Source organism: Pempheris klunzingeri, chromosome 24 (genome assembly GCF_042242105.1).
Source record: "Pempheris klunzingeri isolate RE-2024b chromosome 24, fPemKlu1.hap1, whole genome shotgun sequence".
Classification (NCBI taxonomy): Eukaryota; Metazoa; Chordata; class Actinopteri; order Acropomatiformes; family Pempheridae; genus Pempheris; species Pempheris klunzingeri.
In genome coordinates this window covers 5,042,477-5,067,133 of record NC_092035.1, presented here as the reverse complement: position 1 = coordinate 5,067,133, position 24,657 = coordinate 5,042,477, and the positions used below count along the sequence as shown (strand labels likewise).

The following is a 24,657-nucleotide window of genomic DNA, read 5'->3' as shown; positions in this document are numbered from 1 at the left end:
CCGACTCACCAGCAGCAGCTGCCATATGCTCATCCACACTCAGCAAGAGTTCCCAGGCTGCAGGCTGGATGTCTCCGTACATGTCCTCAGTCAGGATGGGAGCCGCCTTGATCAGCAACGAGAGAGGAGCTGGTGACAAGCTCATCACCTGAAAGAAGACAAAAACAAAGAAAATCCAATTGTTTGGGACATTTTGATGAAATTCCCTGACAAACCGTGACCTTTCATAGTGTAGGAGCAAGTGTATAAATAACAGATAGATCATTGTTGTAGCACCTTTCTTGTAATTTCCTCTCCTCATTGTTGTTTCTAAATCAGAATAATCAACTCCTTGAAGTAACTCACCTGGTTGCGGATGTACTTGAGCATGCCGGTGTCCTTCTTCCCTTCCGTGCTGGAGTCATTGGGTCTGCTCTTCATGGACGGGGTCCTCAAGCAAGACTTGTCAGAACACTGAAGGCAAGGAGACGTCCATAAATTAACCACAAGAATGACCAGGGTTAAAAACAGGACAGACGGAGTGTGGAGCCCCACCTCTTTATTCTTCTTGGCCCGCGCCCCGATGTTGCCGGAGGCGCTGTCCTCTCTCAGGCTGTCCACCGACTCACCGTACACCAGCTTGATTGCGCGGACCAGGCGGGCGCAGGAGCGGCTGTGGTGCTGGTAGCAGCGCGGGTGGCAGAAGTCCACGTGGGTGCAGATGAAGCTCTGCTGGTTGCAGAGCAGGATCATGATCTGTGCCGAGACAGCGGAGAGGGGGAGGGGGAGTCAGTATGCTGGAAGGAAGACGTCGACACTCACACACTTCTGCTCATACTAAAGGACGTACATGGAGCCAGGACATGTTGCGGTGATAGTTGTCCTCTGCTCCTCCTGAGCCCTGGCCCTCTGGCTCTATGCTGGGTTCACTGGTGCTAAAAGGGCTGCCTGCAGCAGGGGGCAAGAACATGCAAGAGTTTAAAATACGCCATGTTATCTCTTTTTACTGAGGGAAATGTTTAGATGTGGAACGGAACGTGATCCATACTTCTTATTAAAAGTGGATGCGACACACATCAGTGAGCTATCGATGATACCTTCGGTGGAATAATTAGTTTTATTATTATATCCAACAAATATCATTGACTCCGTTTTCAAATGGGTAGCGGCGCCCTATTTTTATTCTGTGCTAAATAAAGACAATGCCATTTTGTGCGATAAAGTAATCCAAAACATTTAAGTATCATTTACAAATAAGGTCAAATGTAGTGTGATGGAACCTGACAGCAGTCGTCTCTCGTCGGTGGTGGCAGTGGCTAATGAAACTAACATCACCCTGGGTGTCTCACCTATGTCAGTAACTGTGTCCCTGCTGTGTGTTTGTGACAGCAGCCCCTCTTCGTTCTCTGACTCAGAGTCCTGCCGGGACAGCTTGGTGCTCTTGAGGCTCCCCGCCCTGCGTATGGAGGACAGCGAGCCGCCTTTCTTTACGCGGAAACTGCGAGCTCCTTTGATCTGAAGCAGCCGGGAGCCTCCGATACGAATCTTACGGATGGGTGCTGGAGAAGCGGGGAGTGGGGAGAGATCATCTAAATTATTTGTAATTATAATCAGACAGGGCCGGGATAAACCAAATGGTCTGCCTAGTCTGTGTGACACCAGATCTCACCTTGAGCTTCTTGGGTCTTCTTGTCATCGCAGGTGGTGTCGGACTTCAGCGTGTGGCTGCTGCTGTTGAGCGAATCGTGTCCGTCCTCGTCATCGAGGATGCCAGCGAAGCTGATCTTCCTCTCATAGCGATGGCGGCCGAGCTCCGGGTCCAGACGCAGGCAGCAGCTGTCCAGATCCTGCAGCCGACATGTGAGCAGCTATTACATTTTTCTGGAAATTCAATCTTTTTGATTCAAACACATTATTAGTCTTATTGGTGTGAGTGTCTGCTGACCCCCCCCATAGAATCTTTAGACTTCAGGACACAATAATCAGTTTTGCTTTTTCAATGATTAGAAAGAGACACTCAGTTACACAGTGCATGTGTTTTTTGCATAGAGGATTTGAATACTGACCACGAGTGGTTCAGTGCGCGGCCGTGGTAAGCAGGGAAAGGTCTCCCGCAGGAAAGTGGTGATTTCCAACAACAGCTGACAGGCAGCCATCTTCAGAGCAAAGGGGCAGCCACATTTGGTAGGATTGACTGTGTCTTTGAAAATAAAACAGTGGGGTGAAACTAAAACACCTTTATGCAAAATATGATGTGAAAAACAGGTTAAAGTGAGTTCAGTAACAGCATTTAATCAAATATATGATAAAAATATATCCACCGCAGATTTACTGTTAAGGCATTAAACATTCTTCGGACTCACTGTCATCTAAATAATCCTCTTCCTCGTCCTCTTTTCTCATTCTCCGTTTGGTCTCCTCATCAAAAATGTAGCCCAGGATGTTCGCAGGGCTCTCGCTGTCAGAGTGGCAGAGTTCACTGAGCCTTGTGCCGATTGCCTGTGCGGATAAAGCACATAAAGGAACACATTCTTACACTTAGTGAAGCAGTATCAACATGTCGTCATTCCAGATCATTAACAGCCAATCAGAAATCTTAAACTCACGTCTCCCCACTGGCAGAAATGCTTGGCAGCGTTCCACTGGAGCTTCTGGTTTCTTTTGTTGCCCACAATGGGCGACCGGCCCCTGGACAGGCCTCTCTTGGTGATGTTCACATGGTGGCCCTTCATCCACTCCGGCCAGTTGCCGCGGTTACAGCGGTGGACGAAGCGGGCACACTCGAGGAAGAGGGAGGCCCGGGCCACGACCGGAGCTTCCTGGAAGACACGGAGTAGGATCGGGGTTTCAGTGCCGGCGATTCTACGACGTGGCAGCTCGTTAGGACCAGAGCTGTTCTCATTTTTATTCTTAAATTCTTATGTTTTCAATTCCACAGTGGGTTTGCTTGTTTCAGTTCAAAAATGTTTAGTTTTTATTATAATATATAATAGATTTGGGTCGACAAATTTGAATTGACAAAGACTAAAAGTAAAGACATTTCCTGTATGTTTTTGTTTTAGTTTTGTTAGTTTTATATGCACGTAATATCATTTCTGTTAGTTTTACAATTTTATGTTAGTTAACTAAAATGTTTTAGTTTAAGGGAATTATAATAACCTTGGTAAAGGCATAAAACAGCCGCAACAACAAAATTCAAAATGTGTCGTACAAAAAGCGACTTTTAATAATATACCAGGTCCAGAGCGGCGGCCAGGATGGAGGCGTCTGGTATGGTTCCCGGCTCGCAGCAGTTCAGCAGGAACTGGAAGCGTTTCATGCCCTGCCGAATGGCGCCCAAATTAACCACATTCTTGTTCTTCATGGCCTCCTGACTGGCTGCTAGACGCTCCTGGAAACCGTGGGGTCCTGACAGAGAGCGCGAGCAAAGAGAGGAGAGGAGAGGAGAGGAGAGGAGAGGAGAGGAGAGGAGAGTATAGCAGGACAAGTGACGGGACTTTTGTCGAAAACACGTTTGGATGCAAAGACTGAACTCCAGATTACAGAGAGACATTGTGTGAGGCAACATCACCATCCAGGACATTAACGAAGAAGCACTGAAGAGCCACTGACAAATGAAGCTGAGTGAGAGATGGACACACAGCCACTGGCAGTGGTTACACTTGGACTTTCAATTTACCGTCTCAGAGACACAAAAAACAACCACATGGAAAGCAGTGGAAACAAATGACGCTGATTTGATGGCCAAGGCCCTTTCAGGTCTCTTATATATCTTTTTATGATGGGATCTAATAAATATCACTGGAATGACAAGTGTAACCGTGGCCGTACAGAAGAAAGCTGTATGTGTTGTGTTTTATCACTTCACTAAAACTCAGGCGTTGGAAAATACCACCAGACATCACCACAGAAGAGACGGAGAGAGCACTGACAGCGAGCGTCATGCTGAACATCGCACAGGACCACGCTCTACGGTAGAAAGATGGTTTCATAGGTATGAGATATTCCCACACACCTCCTCTCCTCTCTTTCACCGCTAAGTGAAAGACAGAGGAAGGGATTCGCTGTTGGAGAGAACAGGATGTGCATAGTTGGGGAGAAGGGATGTAGAGTTGGTGATAGAGCACACAGTCGTACAGTTGAAATGCCAAAATCTGATTCTCTTTGGAAACGTTGATTGATTCTGGGGAAGGGGGAGGGACAACACAAAATCTCAAGCCAATTGTGACCCGAGTTCACTCCTAATAAAGACGTTTTCAACACATCTGGGTGTCTGACTTTGTGATCTTCTTTGACGAGCTACCACAGCAGCGAGTCATTGCACAATTTCTTTTATATAGAGATATGCTATGTTTCCAAAAGTCAAGGAAAACACTGCACTGGTGGCACTTTTGGCTTAAATATGCAGGGACAGAGTGACCTACTAGTGGGCCTTGAGGCAAAAGTGTTACCCATATTGACCAATTTATTTATTAAGTAAAAAACTTTCCTCAGTTGGTGATCCAGCCATGTAAATATTGCCTGTGTACCATTTTGTGACCAAAGAGGTAGAAGTGAAAAAAGGGGAGAATGATTTCCTCTGTTTATGGTAATTAAATGTCAGGCAGCTGAGCTCTTATTAACAGCAGCCACCGTGGCCACAAGTGTCAACAACAGGGTAAAGGCCAGTGAATCATCCTCGGAAGATTCTCTCAAGTCATCAGCTTTAGGCAATGTGACTAAACAGCAAGTGGAATGGGGCTGCAAGTATGAGCAGCATTACAATGTGTGTTTATTTCCTGTACCTGTGCTATAATAAAATTGTTAGCATTGGCTAACAACCTATGACAACAAACCAACTGAGGCTGCAGTAGGAACACCTCTGGGTGCTTTTCTGCCTTTAAATTCAGCCTTTCACTTGCAAAAGGATGATTAAGTTATTTCCTCTGTTAAATGTTGCAGTCTCTCGTTAAAGTGCCACAACTGCATTGTTTTTGCATGAATGTTTTGGAAGATGCTTTGTGGCAAAAAGGATCCCGCCGATCATTCTGACAGTCAAAGTGGATTTTCACAAACTGGACACCGATGGGTTGAAAACACACTGAGGCTAACAGAGCGTAGCAGGCAGCTATCTGACATGGAGGATGGCGGACGGAAGAACTGGCAGAGGAGATCAGACCACGACTTGGAGGTGAGACAAGACACGACACCAGACGGACAAACAGAGGCGGGGACACAAAGTGAGAGGGACACAGACAAGAGGACGATGGGGCGTGGGTGGGCAAGGGGCACCCCGGGGTGGGGGAGGTCTACCATCTTTCTCTTCTGTGTGGTGAAGCTTGGATGGATTCCTCCTGCCAGACCTCCATTTACCGAGCCGCTTGAAGAAATTCTCCTCCTCGTCCCTGCCGTACTCCGGCACCGCTGCGCCCCCTTCGGACAGCTTCACCGCACTGGTGAACTTCACCTTTAGACACAGATACACACAACTTAGAGCCAAATCAGATGGAACTAAACCAAAATATGAATATATTGCATGCAGACAATTTTGACCAGACATCCAAAATAAATTCTGTACATTTTTAAATAAGTAGTTTCCCTAATATTTAATGTATTCTGATATTTCACCTTTCAAGGTAAAAGTGTAAACGCTGTTTTAGAGCCTTCTCTTTACTGCCATACATTTAATAACACAAGGTCTAAATACAGCCCTAAAAATACCCATGATGACTTATTAATATTTCGTTTTGTATTTCTATATTAATGCTAAGGTGGGCAGGTGTGGCTGATTCTGACAGTTACAACAGGGTGTGTTGGCACCCACTGTTCTGGCGGCTGACCTTTGAACTCTGACGTATGAAGGAGAGCCGATCCACTGAGCTGATATCCAGCAGGTCCTCAACGCCGTCAGTGAGTCCGGAGAGGGAGGAGCGCTTCAGCCAGTTTCCTGGAGACAGGTGAGTAAAAAAAAAAAAAAAAAAACACGCACATGAGCAACCGACTCTGCTGAACGGAAGGACGGTGTGACGCCACAAATTTAGTGAACACACTGACGGCAAATACACATGCAAGAACACAAGGACTGGATAGAGGAAGCATTCCCTCGTCGTTACTGAACAGTCACAAACACTCGGGGCATTTCAACTCAAAGACTCACAGACTGAGGTACATTAAAGGAACCAAACTAAAATAAGTGCTCGTCTAACCTGTCTCGCCTCGTATCATAGGGCTTAAACACAAGACCCTGGTCGAGTGGTATTTGCAAATACACTTATTCACTTAATACACTTTTATAGCACGTCCCTGCAGAGGTTGATGCCAGATGGATGGAGTAAATGATATAGTATAGTCATAGTACTGCCCTCTAAAGGCAGGGAGCAGGAACAACAGAAGCAGTGAAGTTCTGAAATAAGAATAAATGTTTTGTGCCGATCGATGAAATGCAGACAGTGCATAGTGTTTGGATAATCTTCAGGGAATGCAAGGTGAACATGCAGTAAGCTTTCTTGTCCAGCAGTTAAATGTGATCATTTCAAATACAACACTTATTTAAAAATGTAAATTAAGAGTTGTCAACTACAGAAAGCAAAACACAATTTGCAAACACTATTAGACCGTGGTCAGGAAACACCGTGCACACTGGGAGAGATGACCAACACAAACACACGTGACACAAGTACTGTATGAAGATGGCTCCACATCCACATACGTAAGACAGAGAGAGTGAGCGGTAGGCGAACCGTCCCACGGCATGCTGAGGCACAAAAAGGAACACAAAACAGACCAAAGAGATGAAGTGACTTGGCCTCGCGGCAGGCAGTGTTCCAATGTTGGACGCACAGAACACATCATGTTAGAGTGAGTTTACAGGTGACCGCCGGCACAGCAAATGTAATGAGGTATGGTCATGAAAATACATACTGGTATTAAAAAAAAGAGTGATTTGGTAGCTTTGTTAGGCACTGCAATCAATATCTTCCTGTCTGGTTAGCATGTACAGTACAAGTGAATAAAGTCAGACATCTCTGATCAAATCCAGACCTAGATATGAAGTTTCATATTTAGCTTTTCAAGTGCACATGCATTCACATCACTTGTTAAGCAGAATATAAAGATGGTTTCACACAATGACATTTGGTCTAATTGACGTTTTGCTTAATTTGAATTTGCTAATTTGATGATTTTTGTCCATAAATGACCTAAACTGTATGAAATAGTTCTTAAAAATGTTGTCATTATAGTCGTGATCCTGGTCTCCGCTGAGCTGAGGGAGGATCCAGAGCTGTGTGACCTTGTTGCATAACAACTTACCTATTGGTAGCTTCAGTTTCTTGCGCAGCGAGATGCGACGGGATCTGGAGCGGGAGCGCCGGTCGGTGGTGGTGCCGGAGTGGGCAGTGGTGCACTCCGAGGTGTCCTGCTCTGATTGGCTGCTGGTGTCGCTGGCGGCACTCTGCGACTTGAACATCTTCCTCCAAAAGTCCTTCCTGCCCAGCAGAGCGCCTGGGATCTGTTCATCGCTGGAGGGGCAGAGAGGAAGGAAGGTCGGACATGAGCGTTTAAATCTGGATGACAGCCTCAACTTTTCCCCATTTTTATATCTTTCAGTGTAAATTGAATCTTTAGCGCCGTGGCCTGTTGTTCACTGAGGGAGCAGAAGGAGCGGCAGCAAGGGTTTTAAAACGTTCCCTAATCTGAGCAGAGAAATGGCAGCTGGGCTCGACATAGATGGTGCTATATGGAGATGCTGTGCGGTGGACACTCACTGTTCGGGTGTCTGGGGGGGTCTGCTGGAGATGTAGCTGCGACACTCATCAGCAGCACTGGACACCTGACCCTTCTCCCCGGACACACCCGCCTCTGACCTGCGCGCACACACACACACACACACACACACACACACACCAACACACAGACAGAGCGCTCAGGCCACCTGATTCACCACCAGCTGAACTCTCCAGTAAATAATCTATAACATTAAGGAAGCAGGCTTGTTGTTATACTTTATCCATCCATACTTTATCCTTTTGGGGGAAGATCATCTGTTGCATTGACTTTTTGTCACATATGGTTTCTCTCATAGACTTTCACTATGAATTTCCATTTGCTTACACTACATAGGTTTTGCATGTGTACAATTTTATAAAAACACCCTAGGTTATTATTTCCATTCCCTCTGCTTAAAGGTAAATTCAGTTTCATGGCTGCATTTCTTTGCTTTAACATTAGGTACAAGAGCAGATGAACTAACTTGGGGGGAAAAAGGCAGATGCATGTCTGTAGGGGTGGAAACCGGAGCTCCTGGAACAAGCCCAGGCTAAACATGCAAACTCTACACAGTCAGGGGGGCACCATGCTGCCCACTTGTGTTTGCCACCATCTTAAATAAGTGCTGGTTGAACAGCAACCTTGTGGTTAAAACGCAGTCCGAGGCAGGTTCAGCTCACTACAGCGTGCCACAGATTCAAAGTCAGCTCAGTTAATCCAAACAAGCAGCTGTGTTTTGCATGTTCAAGTTGGTAGTTAACTAGATATTAGTCACTTGGCAAAATATATTGGAGGTGCCTCTCAGCATTTTGAAAATAAGAACATCAAATCAGTCACTCAAGCAAGAAAAACAGATGCAAGATGGGACAGAAATAAAACACAAAACAAATAAAAGATGGCGAGCAGTGATGAGAAGCGTAGCTCTGCTCTGTCAGGAAAGGAGAAAGCCAGACCTTATGTCTGTGACTGGATGAGAAATATTTTGTCACCAGGGGTTTAAGATAAGGTCTAGATTTAACTCATGCTAGCTCATGATTAGATTAAACAAAATGTCATGAAGACCATTCCTGGCCACTGATTGGCCAGTACCTCCGGGGTCCGGGCTGTTTGGCCTCCTCCTTCTCTTCGGGTTTCTTGGTGGTGGTGACCTTCTCGGCGCTGTCCAGGAGCGCGCTCAGTGCCACCCGGCGGAACACGTTTCCATGGGCCTCTTTAATGAACTGCACCAGCTGGCGGATGTCACAGTACAGACCCTGGAGAGGGAGAGGGTGGCAAACACGTGAGAGCGAGGGACGTGTGAGTCAAACGGCGTGTGAACGACAGCGTGTGAAAAACACACAGAAAGCTGACCTGGAATCAGGCTGAACCTGCTTTACACTTAGCACCAAACAGCGTTTATGTTCATACATGCATAACTGGGTGATATATGTGAGTGTGCTTGAGTTTATCAAGGCACCAGCTCCAGCTTGTGAGTGGGTGGCCTCTGATTCGGTGCCATAATAAATCCTGCCTTGGAAAGTGTGTCATCTTCCTCCAACGTACACCAGCCATGCCAGCCTCAAGGCTTTCTAGGCACCACGAGTGGTCATAGTACCTCAGTGCTCTTTGAGGCCGGATCCACATGAAAAGAGCAGCCGCTATTATAATGAAATTACTTTATTACAATCTACTGCTGCACTATAACTGCTCTGCAACTGAATGGCATGTCTAGTGTTTTTTGCATATTTCTTCAGTTTATTCCCATCTTGACTTGCCTTGTGTAAAGCACTTTGAACTGCATCTGTGTTTGAAGGACGCTGCACAAATGAGCTTTCCTTGGCCTCAAATACAAAGATTCAGTGCTCTGAAGAAAACACTCAGCAGCCATCACGTGAGGCGCAAAAAGGCAAGTTACTATTACTGTGAAAGGTTAAGACCGCCTCACAGAGAATCTGCCAAAACACTCAAAGGACCTTTGGGCATTCTGCTGCACGCTGCATGTTAAACACAAGTAGATGGTGCTAGAATCACAGTGTTTTCTGCAGAAGTATTATAGGGATCAGTTCATGTGATTTCCATTATTTTCAGACATCTGTGAAAAATATCAGTTCTAGAAAAGAACCGAAATAGCACAAGTTAATGTCTTTTTCCACAGAATGGAACCTCATGTTCATTTTATCATGTACGACAAGACATTAACAGAGGCGGCATAAGTGATTGTTCTTCGGGCTCAGAAGAAAATGAGCCATTAATAATTCAACGACAACATCCTGGAAAAAGAAATATGAGTGTCTGAATCTAATGAGAGTACAACTGAAATGTGAAGCGCAGGCTGAATATTTGAAGGACCGAAGCAAAGGAGGGCCGCCGGGACTGACGGGGAGCGTGAGCGCCGACCGAGAGAGGCAGATGGACAGACGATCTCACACAGCACTCACCAGGTTCTCGGGGCTGTGCAGCTCGTGTGTGGTCGAGGCGCAGCGGGTGATGAGGGACTTGAACATGCAGCCCACCACCACAGCCTCCATATTCTGGGCCACGGACTTGTTGTCCCCCGTGGTGAAGTTGTTTCCGAAGCCCGCCTTGTCTGGAAGCAACAGGGAGGCGGGAGAGACCACGGATCACACAGGGGGTGGTTTAGTCAGCGTGGGGAGAACATTAATGACAGCTGACCAGCTTGAATATAAAACACTGAGCCCGTACAACAGGGAGGGAAGGGGGGGCAAAGGAAAAGGGTCCATAAAGCATATGGGGGAGAAGCAAACTGAAACGAATTCTGGGTAGGGGATAAAGAATACATGCAAGTGACTAAGGCCTGCTATTAAAACATTCAGTAATGAGCTAATTCTCTTGGTCCAGTTAGATGAAACTTATTGTTTATGCATAAATATAAGGTCTATAAATATCAGATTTATTCATACAAGTCTAAATTTTGGAGTTGCAGGCGAGTTTTGTCACTTTCGGACAGTGTGAGGGGTGCAGCAATGGAAGCGGTGCCTTGGGAAGGGTCTGATCGGGTGAGTATATTCATCTTATTGCTAATAGTATTGACTGTTATTGATTATTGATCATGTGTATCTACCGATGTTTCTTTTTTTCGCCCTCCTGGACCTCTCACCTGCACTGCCGTACTCTGCAAGAGAAAAGAGGCGGGGCACAAGTTGATTGACAATCAGGCCAGCACAGACATGTACGTGGTGTCAGAAAGGACGTGGCACCCCACCTCCGGCAGGAGGTGAACCCGAGACGCACAGATTGCCACGCGCAAACACAACACACACACACACGCACACACAAAAAACTCAACAAGGTGCCCTGTTCACTTTCAGCATTAAAACACTCATCGGTTCAGTAACTTGCCAATTGCACAGTATTTTGTATGATATGATTGTGCTGATTGTTGTCACTGTGTACAAAATGCTTCAATAATTCTCAGTGCAAAGTGCTGGATTGGCGTGTACAATGTGTCTCAATGCTCAGCATTATAGCCACAGATTGAGCAGAGATGTAATGGGCAAAGCTTTGGATTGGCAAGTGTACAGAATGGATGAGTGAGTAAGGAAGGTAGGATCTCGGCTCACTGGAGTGGATGAGGAAAAAGAAGGAGGATGGATGCGGGAGGAGGGAGGACGACCAAAAGGGGACACGGACAAGCGGAGACAAGTGGAAGGAGGAAGGGAAAAAACAGATATATAAACAGAGATAGCGCTGGAATGCAAAGTCGAAGTGTGGGGTGAGACAGTGGTGGGACAATTCAGCTTTGTCAACCACACCAGAACTTTTGATTTAAATACTACTCTGTGATTGAGTGGAAACATCTGGATAGTGCTGCCGAAATGATTAGTCTATTAATTGCATTGTAATAACTTTGGAGGTCAAACCTTTCACCCGGAGCCATCATCAGGTGAACTTGACTGAATTTCAGTGTGTCCAGTACTTTGGTTGGCTGGATTGAGTCAATGGCAAAAGTCAACATGCTAACTTGCTAACAATGACAATGCCAGCAATGAATGGATTAAGACCACTGGATGCATCACTCGATCTCATTCCTATAAAAACTGTTCGGTTCTTAAGGCCAAAACAGTTCGACTCCCCATGTATAAAATCACCTGGATCGTGCTGCATGGAAAGCCATGCTTCCGCAGTGTGGCCTGGCTAACTTCCTGTTAGCCCTCTGCTAACTTGAACGGGGATAAAATGATCTAATCGTGTGGCTCTTGCAATCGGACCGACTGGATCAAATTCAGATGGTGAAACAAGTCATTTTGTGGAGGTTCATGCTTAAAAAAAAACAGTTTAAGTCTGTGAAAAAAAGGCTTTTTGGCATCGTGTGATGTTATAATTAGAAATAATTGGCCTCAAATCCCAGCACACTTCCTGGGTGCTGATGTTATGCAGGTATCATGTTAGCATGTTCACCATTTGAGCCAGTTTTGTGTAGCCTGTCAGCAAGCTAATTAGCACTGAACAGAATGTGCAGCTGAAGGTGACGTGAATGTTTTGCAGGTATCTGATCATGACCGCAGTGCTAATTAGCAAATGTTAGCATGCTAACACACTTAACTAAGAGGATTAACATGCTAACATCATTTGAGTTTACCTCAAAGCTCAGCTAAGCGTGCCTGGAGATGGTTCCTCTTTTTTCTGACATTTTGTGGACTAAACCATTCTTAATTTAATCAAAAAAATAGGTGTGAGATTAATTGATGATGAAAAAAAAAAAAACAGTAGTTGCAGCCCTACTGCACAGAAGATTAACTTTTTGAAGCATTAGTCCTAACCTGAATCGTATCATCATTCAAAACCGGTCAAAACCTGATATTTGTGCATTTGTTAGCAGCGCACATGCACGTTTTATTGTGCGTCCGATCTGCATCTGGTCCCACTCACACGCACAGCACATACTTACTGTCGGTTATAGGCTCCATGCAGAAGCCCAGCAGTGCATGCAGGAAGTCCACAATGTTATTGAGAGAGTCTTTGTTGACGTACTCGCGCATTGTCTGGCGAAACTGCAGCTTGTCCAGCTTGTAAAGGCTGGTCAGGCAGTTCTGGGCCTAAGAGGAAACAATTGGAACAGAATATATTAGAGTAAAAGTAACTTTGCAGGATAGAAAAATGCACGTGAAGCAGTGCTTGGAAGCCGGCCTGCTTTGTTTTGTGAATAAGTAATAAAGTGGCTTTCTGTGCAGAATCTGCAATTTTCATCACTTCTCATTGATTGCCATGGAAGATCAGCCAGGCAGCACTTCATCTCTCCTATACAGCTTCTCTAATAATAAAAGAATATTGATCAGCATTGAAATAGAACTGCTTCTGAAGTTAGAAACTCAGCCCAGCTCCCTACCAGGATTCATTTCAGTTTCATGAAATTTTCATCACACCAAAGGAGCAAAGCAGTTAATAATTCATAGAAAATGAATAAACGTCAGACATCACAAACTGTGCTGATGTGTGGAAACTGCGCACAAGCGCAGAGGAGGGTGAGTTAAGCTAGAGAAGAGTCTGACCTGCATCCTGAGGCGGTCTCCAGACAGCCCGCGGTGTCCCTCGCCACAACCGTAGGCGCAGCCCAGAGACTTGACTATCTTTATGAGCATGGTCAGAGCCAGGCGGTGGGTGCTGAAGCCCGAGCCCTCTTCCTGTTCATAGTGAAGGACACAAGCATGAACACACAGGAGTTCTGTGCAGATATATTTAGGTATCTGCAAAGTTTTTAACCGCTACAACCCACTTCCAAAAATACAGTAGGAGCGCACCTTTTTGTCATTATCCTTGTTATTCTTCACATCATCCTTGCTCCCCTGCCCACTCCCTCCACCACTTCCCCCTCCTCCTCCACCTCCGCCTCCATCACCCCCTCCACCTGCCCCCGGGATCGACCCGCCTCCCTGGGCGCCTCCTCCGAGGCCTGGGCCCGTCGCGTCTTTGGCTCGCGCCTCTTGGTTCTCCTTGTTGTCGGGCTTGGACAGCTTCTTGCCCATGCCGGGCACCACGCCCAGCTGCAGCAGGCAGTCGATGATGTTGAGGGCCACGTCGCAGATCCTGGAGCTGATGTCGTGGCTGAGGACGGCATAGAGAGCCCGCAAGACCGCCTGGAATACAGAGGAAGGGAAAAAAAAGGGGTGAAATGTTAGACTGATGTTCTTGACATCTTGAATTTGCTTATTTAGTGCAATCAACAGTGCAAAACGTTGGAATAAAGATATAATTTGCAGGACTAAGACTGAAAAAAGAAGGCACCTCATTCAGTTTAGATTCCTACTGGTGTCATTTTAGAGCAGCAGAAAGCCACTAACTTCCATTAACCGTATTTGCCCACAAGGATCATTGTTTATTGAAAGGGTGAACACTCACCGTGAGGTCCAGCATGCCGTTCTTCAGCACAAAGTTATTGGTCCCCTCAATGTTCTCCCCTTCCTCCAGACAGGAGTAGTTGATGCAGGAGTCGGTGAAGCTGCGCGGCAGGTTGGCGCAGGCCAGGGGCTCCACGGGGATCTCCGGGACGACGACGGGGTTGCAGAGTTTCTTCATGTGCTCGGTGAAGAAGTCGGCGTAGCCTACGTTGAATGACGCCACCGTGGTGTTGAACGCCGCCATCGTGATGGTGGAGATCTGAGATCGAACTGGACGCGGCAGGGAGAGGAGAGTACAGTGGATAAATGCTGTCATGAATTATGATTACAGATGGCAACAAAGGATGGGATGACAGTTTTCTTATGCTGCTCTAATTGTACTCAAATTGTCTTTTCTTTATTCTACAATTCTAACAAATTAACCCTAAAGAGCATGAAATCCACAATATTGGGGCTTGATTTAAGGCTTTATTAATGTACATAGTGTCCTAGTCTTGCACATAAAGGGAAACTTGAGACAATTAAATGTATTAGTAGTAGCAATGTTAAGGCTTTTTTTAAGGCTTACCTTTCAGTCTAGATTGGACACCAGCTAACCCCTAACTGCATGTGTGGCAGGTCCTGTCCTATTATTTCTAAATGATATAAGCAATAATAACAATAAGGAATAGCCACACTAAACTGTTATTGAAGGCCATGTGAATTGATCTTTTTCAGCTTTTATTCTGATCGTGTCAGAATCAGCTCTCTTCTATAATCATTATTTGTCCGGTGTGGAGCCAGCGTTGTTATTTGTATGCAAATTAGCATTGTTGCAGGAATATTACTTGTCATGATCCTGTATTTTGTCTAGTTCCGTTTTTGTCTCGTCTCATGTTGTCTTGTCATTTCCTGTTTTATTTTGTACTATCATGTGTTTCCTCGTTTCAGTTAGTTACTTCCTTTCGTCTGATTGTCTGGCTCCTCCCTGATTGTTTCCACCTGTTCCCCATTACCCTGTGTATTTATTGTCTGCGTCTCCCTCTGTCCTGTCTTGCCATTCTGCGCTACCTTGTCTTTGAAATCCCATTGTTGGAGTACCATTCTTGAGGTTTGATCTTTTTCAGTTGTATACTTTGTTTCAAGCTCTGCCTTGCTCCTTTTGTTGTTCACTTTAAGATTAGTCTAGCTTAGTTTTTTCAGTTGTTACTTTGTATCGTGTTTCTAGTTTTGAGTGCCTTTTGCCTGAGTATTTCTGTTCTTAGTGTTTTGATTTTGTTTTGTTGTTCGCTCCTGTTCACGGAGTCGCCTTTTGTTAGTTTTAGGGTTTTTGTCTTGGTTCCTGTTTTTGCATTTTGATTAAAGTTTTCTTTGTGACTTTAATTGAGTCGAGTGTGTGGGTTCCTCAGTCTTGTCTGTCCGGTCCTTGTCATTACTGTTACATAATGCTGTCCTATTTCTGCTCTGCTCAGCAGGAGTCAGTGGAGCTGCACATAGCATTTTCTATCATCTTGGTTTTGACCTTAATCACTGCTGTATGCTGACTTTACCTTTTCTTTCTTGTTATCAACGCCTGGTTTATTATGTATTGTATCTTTATTATGTATTCATCCACCAGATGAGAGCTTTCAAGCTGTGTGAACAATATCTTCAATTTTCTGTTGGTTTGTTGTCTGTTGAAAAGTTGGCTGATCAGTATAGAGTTCATTTTACAGAAACTGTTCATATTTAAGAAACTCCTGTAAGTGCAGGATTATTAATTACATTTCTTTCAGCTTATTTATTTTGTTCCAGGACTCAGTTTGCTCTTTTCTTGGTCACGACTTGCTCTCGTTCTGCCCCTTACCCTCTTTGACGGTGTTATCGCCGTGGCTGTTGGAGTGGTCGGGCATGTCTCTGAGCAGAGAGTGGTGGGAGTGAGAGTGTTTGGCGCTCAGGCTGTCGGCGTCTGCAGCTGTGTCCGTGCTACCCCTCCTTGTGAATTTGCCTGGAAAGTGATGCAACAGATAAATGTATCAGGTTGAAACAGACACACGCACTCACGCACACACACTCAGAGGGATCCACGCACGCACACACACATGTAAAAATGCCAGCTGACCGTTTTTGAAGACAGACCTGGGCATCAGATGCTGTTTTGCGAGACTACCTCATAACAACAAGATTTTCATGCTTCGTGCTCATGTTCCCGACCAAATCCCATTGGATAAAATTTGAAAAAACACTATTGTCAGGACCACTGCTCCTCCTCCTGCCTATGGCCAGAGGTGGCACTGTTTGTCTGTCTCTGTGTCTTTCTCTTTCTCTCTTTTGTGTGATTGCAGGAGCGGAGGCAGCTGTGTGATCACCTGCAACTAATCAGCCTGTCTGCTACTTAAGTCTGGTTCAGGCATTCACCCCCTGTCAGTTTGTCAACTCTGCTGTTCCCCCTCAGACCTGTTCCTGCCCTGACTACGACCCCTGCTCTGCTCTGCCTTGCCTTGCCTGTCCTGGATACCGGCTCCTGCCTCCAGCTTCAGAACCTTGTTGAGCTCTGATTGCCTAGATCAGCCCTTGCACTCAGCAGCTAAGTTTTTGGATTATTTTGTTAGCTGTTCACCTTTCGTTTGTAGTCATCAGCCCCTGTAACTCGGCAGCTAAGTTTTTGTGTTTTGCTTTGTTAGCTGTTCTCTTTTGTTGGTTTTCTATTTTTGCGCTCTGCCATTGTTCCTTAGTTGTTCCCTTTTGTTCATGAGGAGTGGCAGCCTCGTCGTTTTGTATTTTTCTAACTCTGTTGTTAATAAACCCGTGTGAACCTGAGTTTGGGTTTGGTCCTGTGTCCACATTTTGGGTTCTCGGTCCAGTTCTGACAACTATATATAATGCTGTGCAACAGCTTCCACTGCAGGGGACTGAAACAGGGGGATTAAATATCACACATGTGATAGCTGTTGTAGAAGACCCTCTTCATTTTCTATTAGGCATCTTTAGGAAATGTCGTCTTGGCAAAGGAGCTAATTTGAAACAGCAGTTACGCTAAGTGGATATATAACAATAAGCTGAAATGGGGCAGTGGGTTCATGGAAAGGAGGCTTTGAGAGGTTGCTAACTCTGGATGATAATAATAAAAAATGTCTTTGTGCTTCAAGCAATTTTAATCACACTGCTCAGTGAGAGCTAATAAAGAATACCAATGTTAATGAACTGACCTAAATCACTAGCTGACAGCTAGATCCAGACAGAATCCTCTGACTCACTGGATGGGAGCTTAGCGGAGAGGCACTGGTGTCATACAATCTATTCCTGTTATGAACAGCACACTGCCTACCCATGATGGTGGCCTGCCAGCCCCCGCGGTCCAGGGTCCGCCGATCGTCACCCAAACCGGAGAAGGATCCAAAGGAGAAGGTGCTGCGGGTAGGTGAGACATCTAGGTGGTCCTCATGGAGCAGGAAAGGAACCCCCATACGCCGCTGACGCTTCTTGCCCGTGTGGTGGAAAGGGATGGAGCCTTTTCTCTCACGGTCCTCACGCCGGTTCTTAAACTGAAACAGAACAGAAGGGCTTCCTCTCAGTCCTGTATACCTTCCTGATGTAAATGTATGTGTTTTTCGGCGTCAACAGTGAATTGAAGGCAGGAAAATCACAAATTTAAGTCATAAAATTGAGCAATTTGGCACGTTTTGTACTTGTGACCTAGATGAAACTGAGTTCTAGCACATTAGCATGGATAAGGGCCCATCTGGATGTCTGGCTCTGACCTTCTTGAAGATGTTCATGCCCAGGTCAGAGGAGAGGTCAGGGACTGCCTGTCGACGGAGGCTGGTGAGAGAAACCTTCGTAAACGTCTCTGTGCTAAGAGATTTTCCCTCTTCATTGCATTTCAGACTCATATCCTGCGAAAGACAGCCAAGGACACAGATGACGTGTTAAAATACTACAAAACTACCAAAATACTACAAAAAGATGACGATGTTAACATTTATAGGCCTCTTCTGTAACATTCATGTGTCCTTTGTCCTCCCAGCATTACCTGAGTCTTGTGGGTGTTGACCAGTGACGGCGTCGCTGCCACCATGGAGCTGCTGCGTGGGCGCGGCAGAGGCGCGACCAAGGGTTCAGGGGGGCGTTCGGGTCTCTCCTCCAGGATCTGCCTCAAGCGCTGCAGGTAGTACATCAAGGCCCAGTGCACGCCCTCCTCCGTCCAGTGCGGCTGCAGCAGGCAGCGCAGCACTGCCACATCGAAGTAAGTGGCATAACGCGCTCGCTGGGCCAGAGAGGTCGGCAGGCCGGCGGGGGCTGATGTCCTTGAAAAAGACAGAAGTGGAAAGGATGTTTTTCCTAGTTTTACCTTTTGCATGAACAACCCCACCCACCCTTTACTGAGACATAACTCACTCAAAAAGAACACAGAAACTTTTGATCAAGAACAAAGGTAACCCAGTTGAGTGGAACTGCTAGATGATGATGAGAACTGTGGCGCCAAACCTCCAAAAATATTCGTCCTGGATGGAAATAATTCATAGTAGTAAAAACACTTGATGTGTTTTTCCTTATGATTTATTTTACTTTTTTGTCCATGTACTTGTTCCTACCTAGAATTAAGCTTCGACTTATCGTAGGTAGAGAAAGGTTTTTGACAAGGACCGGACAGACAAGACTGAGGAACCCACACGCTCGACTCAATTAAAGTTACAAAGAAACTTTAATCAAAAGGCAAAAACAGGAACCAAGACAAAAAACCCTAAAACTAACAAAAGGCGACTCCGTGAAAAAGCAGCTGTGAAAAGGCTCCAATGGCTGTAATGTACTCCTCTGGGACGTCCACTCAAAGTGCTTGTTTTTGCCACTGACAGGCTAAGATTTTTATTTGAAGTGTCATGACAGCATTACGAAAGGGGTCCCCACAGAGATCGACATAACATCCTTTTTGTTTTACCAGAATCGGCCGTCATTTTACCTCTCAGAACACAGGGGTTGCTGGTCCAGCTGCTGTGACCTTGGTGTATTGCACGTTAGTTCAGATCCTAACTACCTCTTTAAAACGCCAAAGTCATGCAACAACACAGACAAACCAACAGTAGAACAGCAAATCTGCAAAATCTGCTAGGTAAAATCACTGTTTTTGTCAATGGAGTCTGGTCAATGGAGTTTTTCCAGGGCTGTCACATAGCTAACTATATATACACAACAATTATATTATGTCATGGCCTGTCCTGTTATATTAGCCTGTCGTCAACTCCCGCCACACTGCTTCATTAATAATGCATCAAAGGAGGATGGTAAACAAGGGCAGAGCCCCCCTCCAGCATGATTGGGAGAGCAGCAGGGAGAGAGAGGGAGCCTACGTGAGTCCACTATAAATAAGTTGGAATCAAGGTCAGCGGTTGGTGAGCTGCAGAGTGTATAGAGCACCACACACTGTGGAGAAACATATTGATACCATGAGAGAGGGAAAGAGAGAGAGACAGAGGAAGGCATTTAATCTTGGCCGTTGTAATAAATGGAGCAGGAAGAGATGGTCGATATCTACATGAATCACTTAGAGAGCGGACAGCAGAGGGAGGCTGTATCATGTTTCACCGTCTAGCCAACACACACACACACACACACACACGCAAGCTCTGCCTGCTGCTGTTGTGTCAGGTTGCCACGGAGACCGAGTGACGACAGCCACCCCAGGCGCTCCGAGAGGCGGCCGCCCAGCCCCCGACTCCATGCAGTAGGAGAGATGCAGCAACCAGCGGTTGCCATGGAAACTGCCTCAGCATCGGCAGAGCTCGCGATGCGGCGCCACGAGATGAGTAAGCTGCATTAATCACAGGACCTGATGGCGGAAATGACTTTATCTGGGCTTTGCGGCGCAGAGGTGTGAGCGCACGAGGATGAGGGACTTGTGATCTCTGACGGTGCCTTTGAGTTGACAGAGGAAAAGATAAATTTGGATCAAGAGAATATTTTGATCCTTTGAGTGACATTTGCTGGTGTGGGCCAACTGTACAATCCCGCCCCTTTGTGGATCCACAAAGTAGGACTCCAGCAACTTGAAAGCATGAAATAAATTCCATCTTATTGTCAAATCCCCTCAAATGTCAAAAAATCTCCCTTGCTGTTTATCTAATTTACATTCGACTCACTTTCCTCCCTGACCTTGCTCGCAGCCTATACAACGTTTCCACACACAGCCACCACCAGCATTTAAAGAAAGCAATTAATCTGCCATTGTTGAGTGTGTGCCGCGAAACAATAGGGATAAATCTGTGCCTTCCTGCATTACCACGTGACTGCTCGAAACCCCTTTGGTGTTTGAGTGTATGAGGGTATAACTAGCTTGGGGGAGGAGGGGAATTCAGGCTTATTTTGATTTGCAGTTGCTGGCTGTCAGAGGGATCACGGGGAACTTGTTCGGTTGTCAGAATGGGCCGAGATGAGCAACGGATGGCTCATCAACCTCCGCGTGCCTTCTCCCACATCCCTCTCACTCTCTCAGCCCACTGGTTGGGTGAATCAGGATGATGACAGACCAGCCATGATAAACTTAAAGACAGAAATACGCCCACATAGGATGTGCAGAATGTCAATGTTTTGACATGTTTATCTCAGGACTCTCTGCGGAGCACATTTGGTGTTTTCCGTACAGAGTACGTCATATTCACGCAGGACTTCAGAGCTATTAGATGTCTGAATAATACATCATTTTCTTTTATGGATTATTATTATATTTCTTTTTTTTGCATGATTTAGGATAATAAAAACTTTTTTTTAACTAAATCAGAAGCTCAGCGTAGTGAGTTATTGTTTGCTGCCAGCCAAACCGGTGAAAAACCTGCCACAGCGAGCACAGATTGAGCCTGAGTCTGGCAGCGAAGGCCGAACAATGCCAGACTTGCCGTGGGCAGACCAAATCAAGCCATCCCATGTCATGCCAGGCCAGGGACACTGCCAGCATTAGACATGTAGCACATTACTTCCGCGTAATTACCCTGGTTTTGTGGGCAAATGTCTGATGGGTCTGACTCTGGAGCAAGCCGAGGCTGTGTTTGTGTGTGTGTTTGTGTGCTGACTGAGGAGACGGCACTGCTTAGAGCGATGCATTACACAGGGGAAGGAGGAGCTATTCATATACGCTAGCTCTCCTAAGCTAGTGCAGCGAGCTGTGCTGTGCAGTGTGCTCGACAGACGCCGCCGCAGGGATAAATGTTTAGCCATCAACAAGATGATGGCACCAGCCCCGTGTCAGCGCGGGTCACTTATAAATCACTGCACTTCTGTACTGCTTCAACTGCCGCAGAATTATTCACGTATGGAAGCTTTTAGAAAAGCAGTGGGATCGCATATTGATCATCATGCAACGGCACTAATGATTAATACACAATCTCACTGCATGACTTAAGACGGCGTGATGAAAAACAGGCCTGTCCGTGCTGCGCGAGATGACCTCTGTGTGTCTCGTATCTGTGTACGTCATGAGCAGCACTTATTTTTGGTGCAGTTTAGTCAGATTGTGTGTCGAGTTCACTTGTAATTTATTTAGACAGTGAGATGGCATGAGCATTTACTCTCAAGTGGTCCCGGCTCTCTTCTGTACAAACAGCGAGCGCCAATTCTCAAACAGCTTCATAGCCACAATTTAAATGAATAAATAAATGAATTTAAATGAATGAATAAATAAGTCTCTAATGTTTCCTTTCATGCGAGTTACATTTTTATATTTTTAGATACACTTGTTATATTTCCTGCATTGTTGTCTTCTGTCTCTATTGTTGTAAGACTTTGGGAATGAGGGCAGATCTCAGGTCAGACAGATGATTACTTTCTTGCATATTTCATCCATCTTTAACAATTATGAGAGACAAGAAGGCTTGTTCAGCAAAGAGGAGGCCCCTGGACCAGAGCTGCTGTATGGACAGAGGTAGTGCTGCATGGTAACAGACGCAAAATGACTACAAACCACATATCTGAGTCGTTTTGTGTCTCTCTGGTTCACCTGCAGAACATTACTGGAAGAGACACAAAACAATGTGTTTCAGTCTTGGTGGCCCAGGGGCCTGTTGGCTCATAATCCCTCCACAATGACACCTCTACCTCCTCCTGCTGAACAGCAAGCCTTGAATGGGCATGCTGCCTGAACATGTCTCCCAAATCAAAAATCAATGACGCGCACATGACCAAACGCCCCCCACCTCACCGATTTTCGAGGTTAAATTGATTAATGGAGCTCACTTTTTCTTGGAAGGGCCTTTGACTGGCGGAGGTTGCTGGGAGGGGCCACCTTTCTCGACCGAGTTACCACGGCGACAGCTCTGCTCTCCAGCTGTGGGGGAGGAGGAATCTGATTGGGTGGCTTCGCAGACCACCTGGAAGCCCTGTGGGCGGGAGAGAGGGAAATGGACAGATAGGGTAGATGGGTGGATAAACAGACAGGCAGGCAGGCAGACAGACAGGCGGACGGACGGACCCTGATAATTAAAAAGAGGATCCTGTCATGACCCCGGCCAACCACTCTAATGCTCCCACATGGCCGGTGCTAATGAATATTAGCAGAAAGCCTCAGGGGAACGTTGAAAGGGGGAGGAGGAGAAGCCTCTTGCCTGAACACATTCAATCAACACGGGAAGTAAAATCTGACAAGATCGGAGCTATAAACACCACTCACCATGGGACCTGGGTTGCCAGATCCACAGGGGCTGCACTGGTTGTTGACTGGGGAGTTCCTCTTCGCTGTTGAGACAAGCATAGCAGATTACATGTCTTCATTATGAGCAAATAAAAAAAAAAAGGTTAAGCCTGGATTGGATGGCTGAAAGTGATGATTGTTTTTCACCTGTCACGATGTTTCTGACGGGTTTGATGAGGGCGGTGAAGGCGGGGATGTCAGGCTGGCGGTGCTCCCACATCGGCTGCCATATCACCAGGCCGCTGGCCAATCGGAAGGTAAGGTCCGACTCCTAAAAAAAAAAAAAAAACGACGTGTTTGGAATCTCATTCATAGGAGAGGCAGATGTTATCATGTCGTTGAGTTCTCTCAAAATGTGCCGCTATTATGACACGATCCCTCACAAAATACAGTTAATTTATTGTTCAGTTGGGAAACACAATGCGATCCCAAGAGTATTGTATCCTGAGCCTTGTATCTGTTTGCACACACAGATCAATAGCCTTAGGGTGACCCCGAGTAAATGTGTGTTGGAGCATTTGATATGAGCCAGTCGAGATATTTACACTTTGAGAATGAAGCTGAATGAAACTGCTGCTAAAAATCCTCCAGATACTATAAATATAGACACATAGTGTACGTACTTCCCTGAGAAAATCATTGTTTGTATGATATAAAAAGCTAAACCTGAACCCTAACTATGGATGGTATAGACTGTGAATGTTGAGAGGGTGCAGACCTTTATGCGATGAATAAGCGGAGCAAACAGGAACACAAACAGCTCCACTGTGGCCATACTCTTGTGGAACAGCTTGGTACGAGCGTGCTCATCCTCCTCCAGCAGGGAGCCGCTGTGCTGGGGCCCCGACCCGCCTAGGGCAGAGCCGGAGCAGGAGCCGGGAGCCCCCGGGGACGATCCCTGGTTCCCCACGGGCTGGAGGAAGGCGCTGCTGCTGCTGCCTGCGGACCAGCCGTGGCCCAGGCTGGGCTCGTGGTTGCACTCCTGGGCCGCCTCCAGCAGCATCCAGTGCAGCGTGTGGAGCAGCTTGGTCTCGGCCACGCCCAGCTTGTCCTGGTGGCCTGTCGGAGGTCAGAGGTCAGGGGTTAATGTTGAGTGCTGCTTAGTGAGGGGATGAATGGGCAGGATGAAGCTCTGATGTTTGAGTGGGTGGACCTGGCACCTCTCACCTATAGGAACCCCCTCCCCCACCCATTCATAGCAGGAGATCTGGTTCAGTTAAAGGATCGACCACATCTTCATATCTGGGAAAACCTCTGCGTTTCACCATTATCCATCAGGACTAATCTGGATAATATAGTAGCCTGTCAGATAATTGATTGACCGGCAAAGTCATTTTCAAGCCAAACCGCTTAACATTAGTAAGTGCGAGCTTCTTAAATGTGAGGATTTTCTGCTTTACTTTTTATTTTATGTTTGTAATCTGAATATTTTTAGGTCTTGGACTGTTGGTCAGGCATTCTAAGAAATATGAAGCCACCTATGAAGGCACTTCATGACATTAATAGATCAAATATTTTATCATCTACAGTCAAAATGATACAAATACTGCATCTAATAATGATACTACTACTACCAATAATAATAATAATAATGATGATGAGTTATATATAACACAAGATAATGACAATGATTAATTGCAGCCTTCTTGTCAACCGAGACACATTTTGTCAGTGCTCTGGTCTGATCATTAATCTTGCCTATATATCTGCCATTAATTGCCTTTCTGTGCTAGCATGATCCAAAAATAGAATAGACGTAATTCAAATAAACACGTTAACTATTTTGTTCTTTGTTCCCAATAATCCGGGGCCGTGCTGTCCTGTGCGGTCAGGCTGTTCTGTAGCTGTCCTGTGCCTGAAAGAACATCAGTTTTGTGTTTTGTTGAATGAGGATAACCTGGATGAGGCTGTCAACTCGATGCCTAAAGCGGTGGTAATGCGTGTCTTGCGTGTCCTCACCCA

The 24,657-nt window shown here is 45.9% G+C and overlaps 1 protein-coding gene across 1 annotated transcript in view; it reads right to left on the bottom strand.

Moving 5' to 3' along the window:
• LOC139223640 (protein unc-80 homolog) overlaps window positions 1-24,657 on the bottom strand; it is a 40,633-nt gene that overhangs the window by 14,899 nt on the left and 1,077 nt on the right. The window contains exons 3-32 of the mRNA XM_070855605.1: window positions 24,655-24,657; window positions 23,414-23,754; window positions 22,843-22,966; window positions 22,675-22,739; window positions 22,242-22,384; window positions 18,052-18,325; window positions 17,780-17,914; window positions 17,347-17,563; window positions 15,886-16,026; window positions 14,062-14,330; window positions 13,464-13,799; window positions 13,215-13,346; window positions 12,614-12,761; window positions 10,787-10,837; window positions 10,143-10,291; window positions 8,815-8,978; window positions 7,725-7,823; window positions 7,270-7,478; window positions 5,799-5,905; window positions 5,272-5,425; window positions 3,215-3,387; window positions 2,586-2,798; window positions 2,343-2,478; window positions 2,046-2,179; window positions 1,649-1,826; window positions 1,329-1,568; window positions 830-927; window positions 535-735; window positions 346-453; window positions 10-148 (exon numbers count right to left, since the gene is read on the bottom strand). The exon at window positions 24,655-24,657 is cut by the window's right edge and continues 154 nt beyond it. Of these exons, the coding sequence (XP_070711706.1) occupies window positions 10-148; window positions 346-453; window positions 535-735; window positions 830-927; window positions 1,329-1,568; window positions 1,649-1,826; window positions 2,046-2,179; window positions 2,343-2,478; window positions 2,586-2,798; window positions 3,215-3,387; window positions 5,272-5,425; window positions 5,799-5,905; window positions 7,270-7,478; window positions 7,725-7,823; window positions 8,815-8,978; window positions 10,143-10,291; window positions 10,787-10,837; window positions 12,614-12,761; window positions 13,215-13,346; window positions 13,464-13,799; window positions 14,062-14,330; window positions 15,886-16,026; window positions 17,347-17,563; window positions 17,780-17,914; window positions 18,052-18,325; window positions 22,242-22,384; window positions 22,675-22,739; window positions 22,843-22,966; window positions 23,414-23,754; window positions 24,655-24,657 (4,881 nt within the window). The remainder of the gene's footprint in view (window positions 1-9; window positions 149-345; window positions 454-534; window positions 736-829; window positions 928-1,328; window positions 1,569-1,648; window positions 1,827-2,045; window positions 2,180-2,342; window positions 2,479-2,585; window positions 2,799-3,214; window positions 3,388-5,271; window positions 5,426-5,798; window positions 5,906-7,269; window positions 7,479-7,724; window positions 7,824-8,814; window positions 8,979-10,142; window positions 10,292-10,786; window positions 10,838-12,613; window positions 12,762-13,214; window positions 13,347-13,463; window positions 13,800-14,061; window positions 14,331-15,885; window positions 16,027-17,346; window positions 17,564-17,779; window positions 17,915-18,051; window positions 18,326-22,241; window positions 22,385-22,674; window positions 22,740-22,842; window positions 22,967-23,413; window positions 23,755-24,654) is intronic.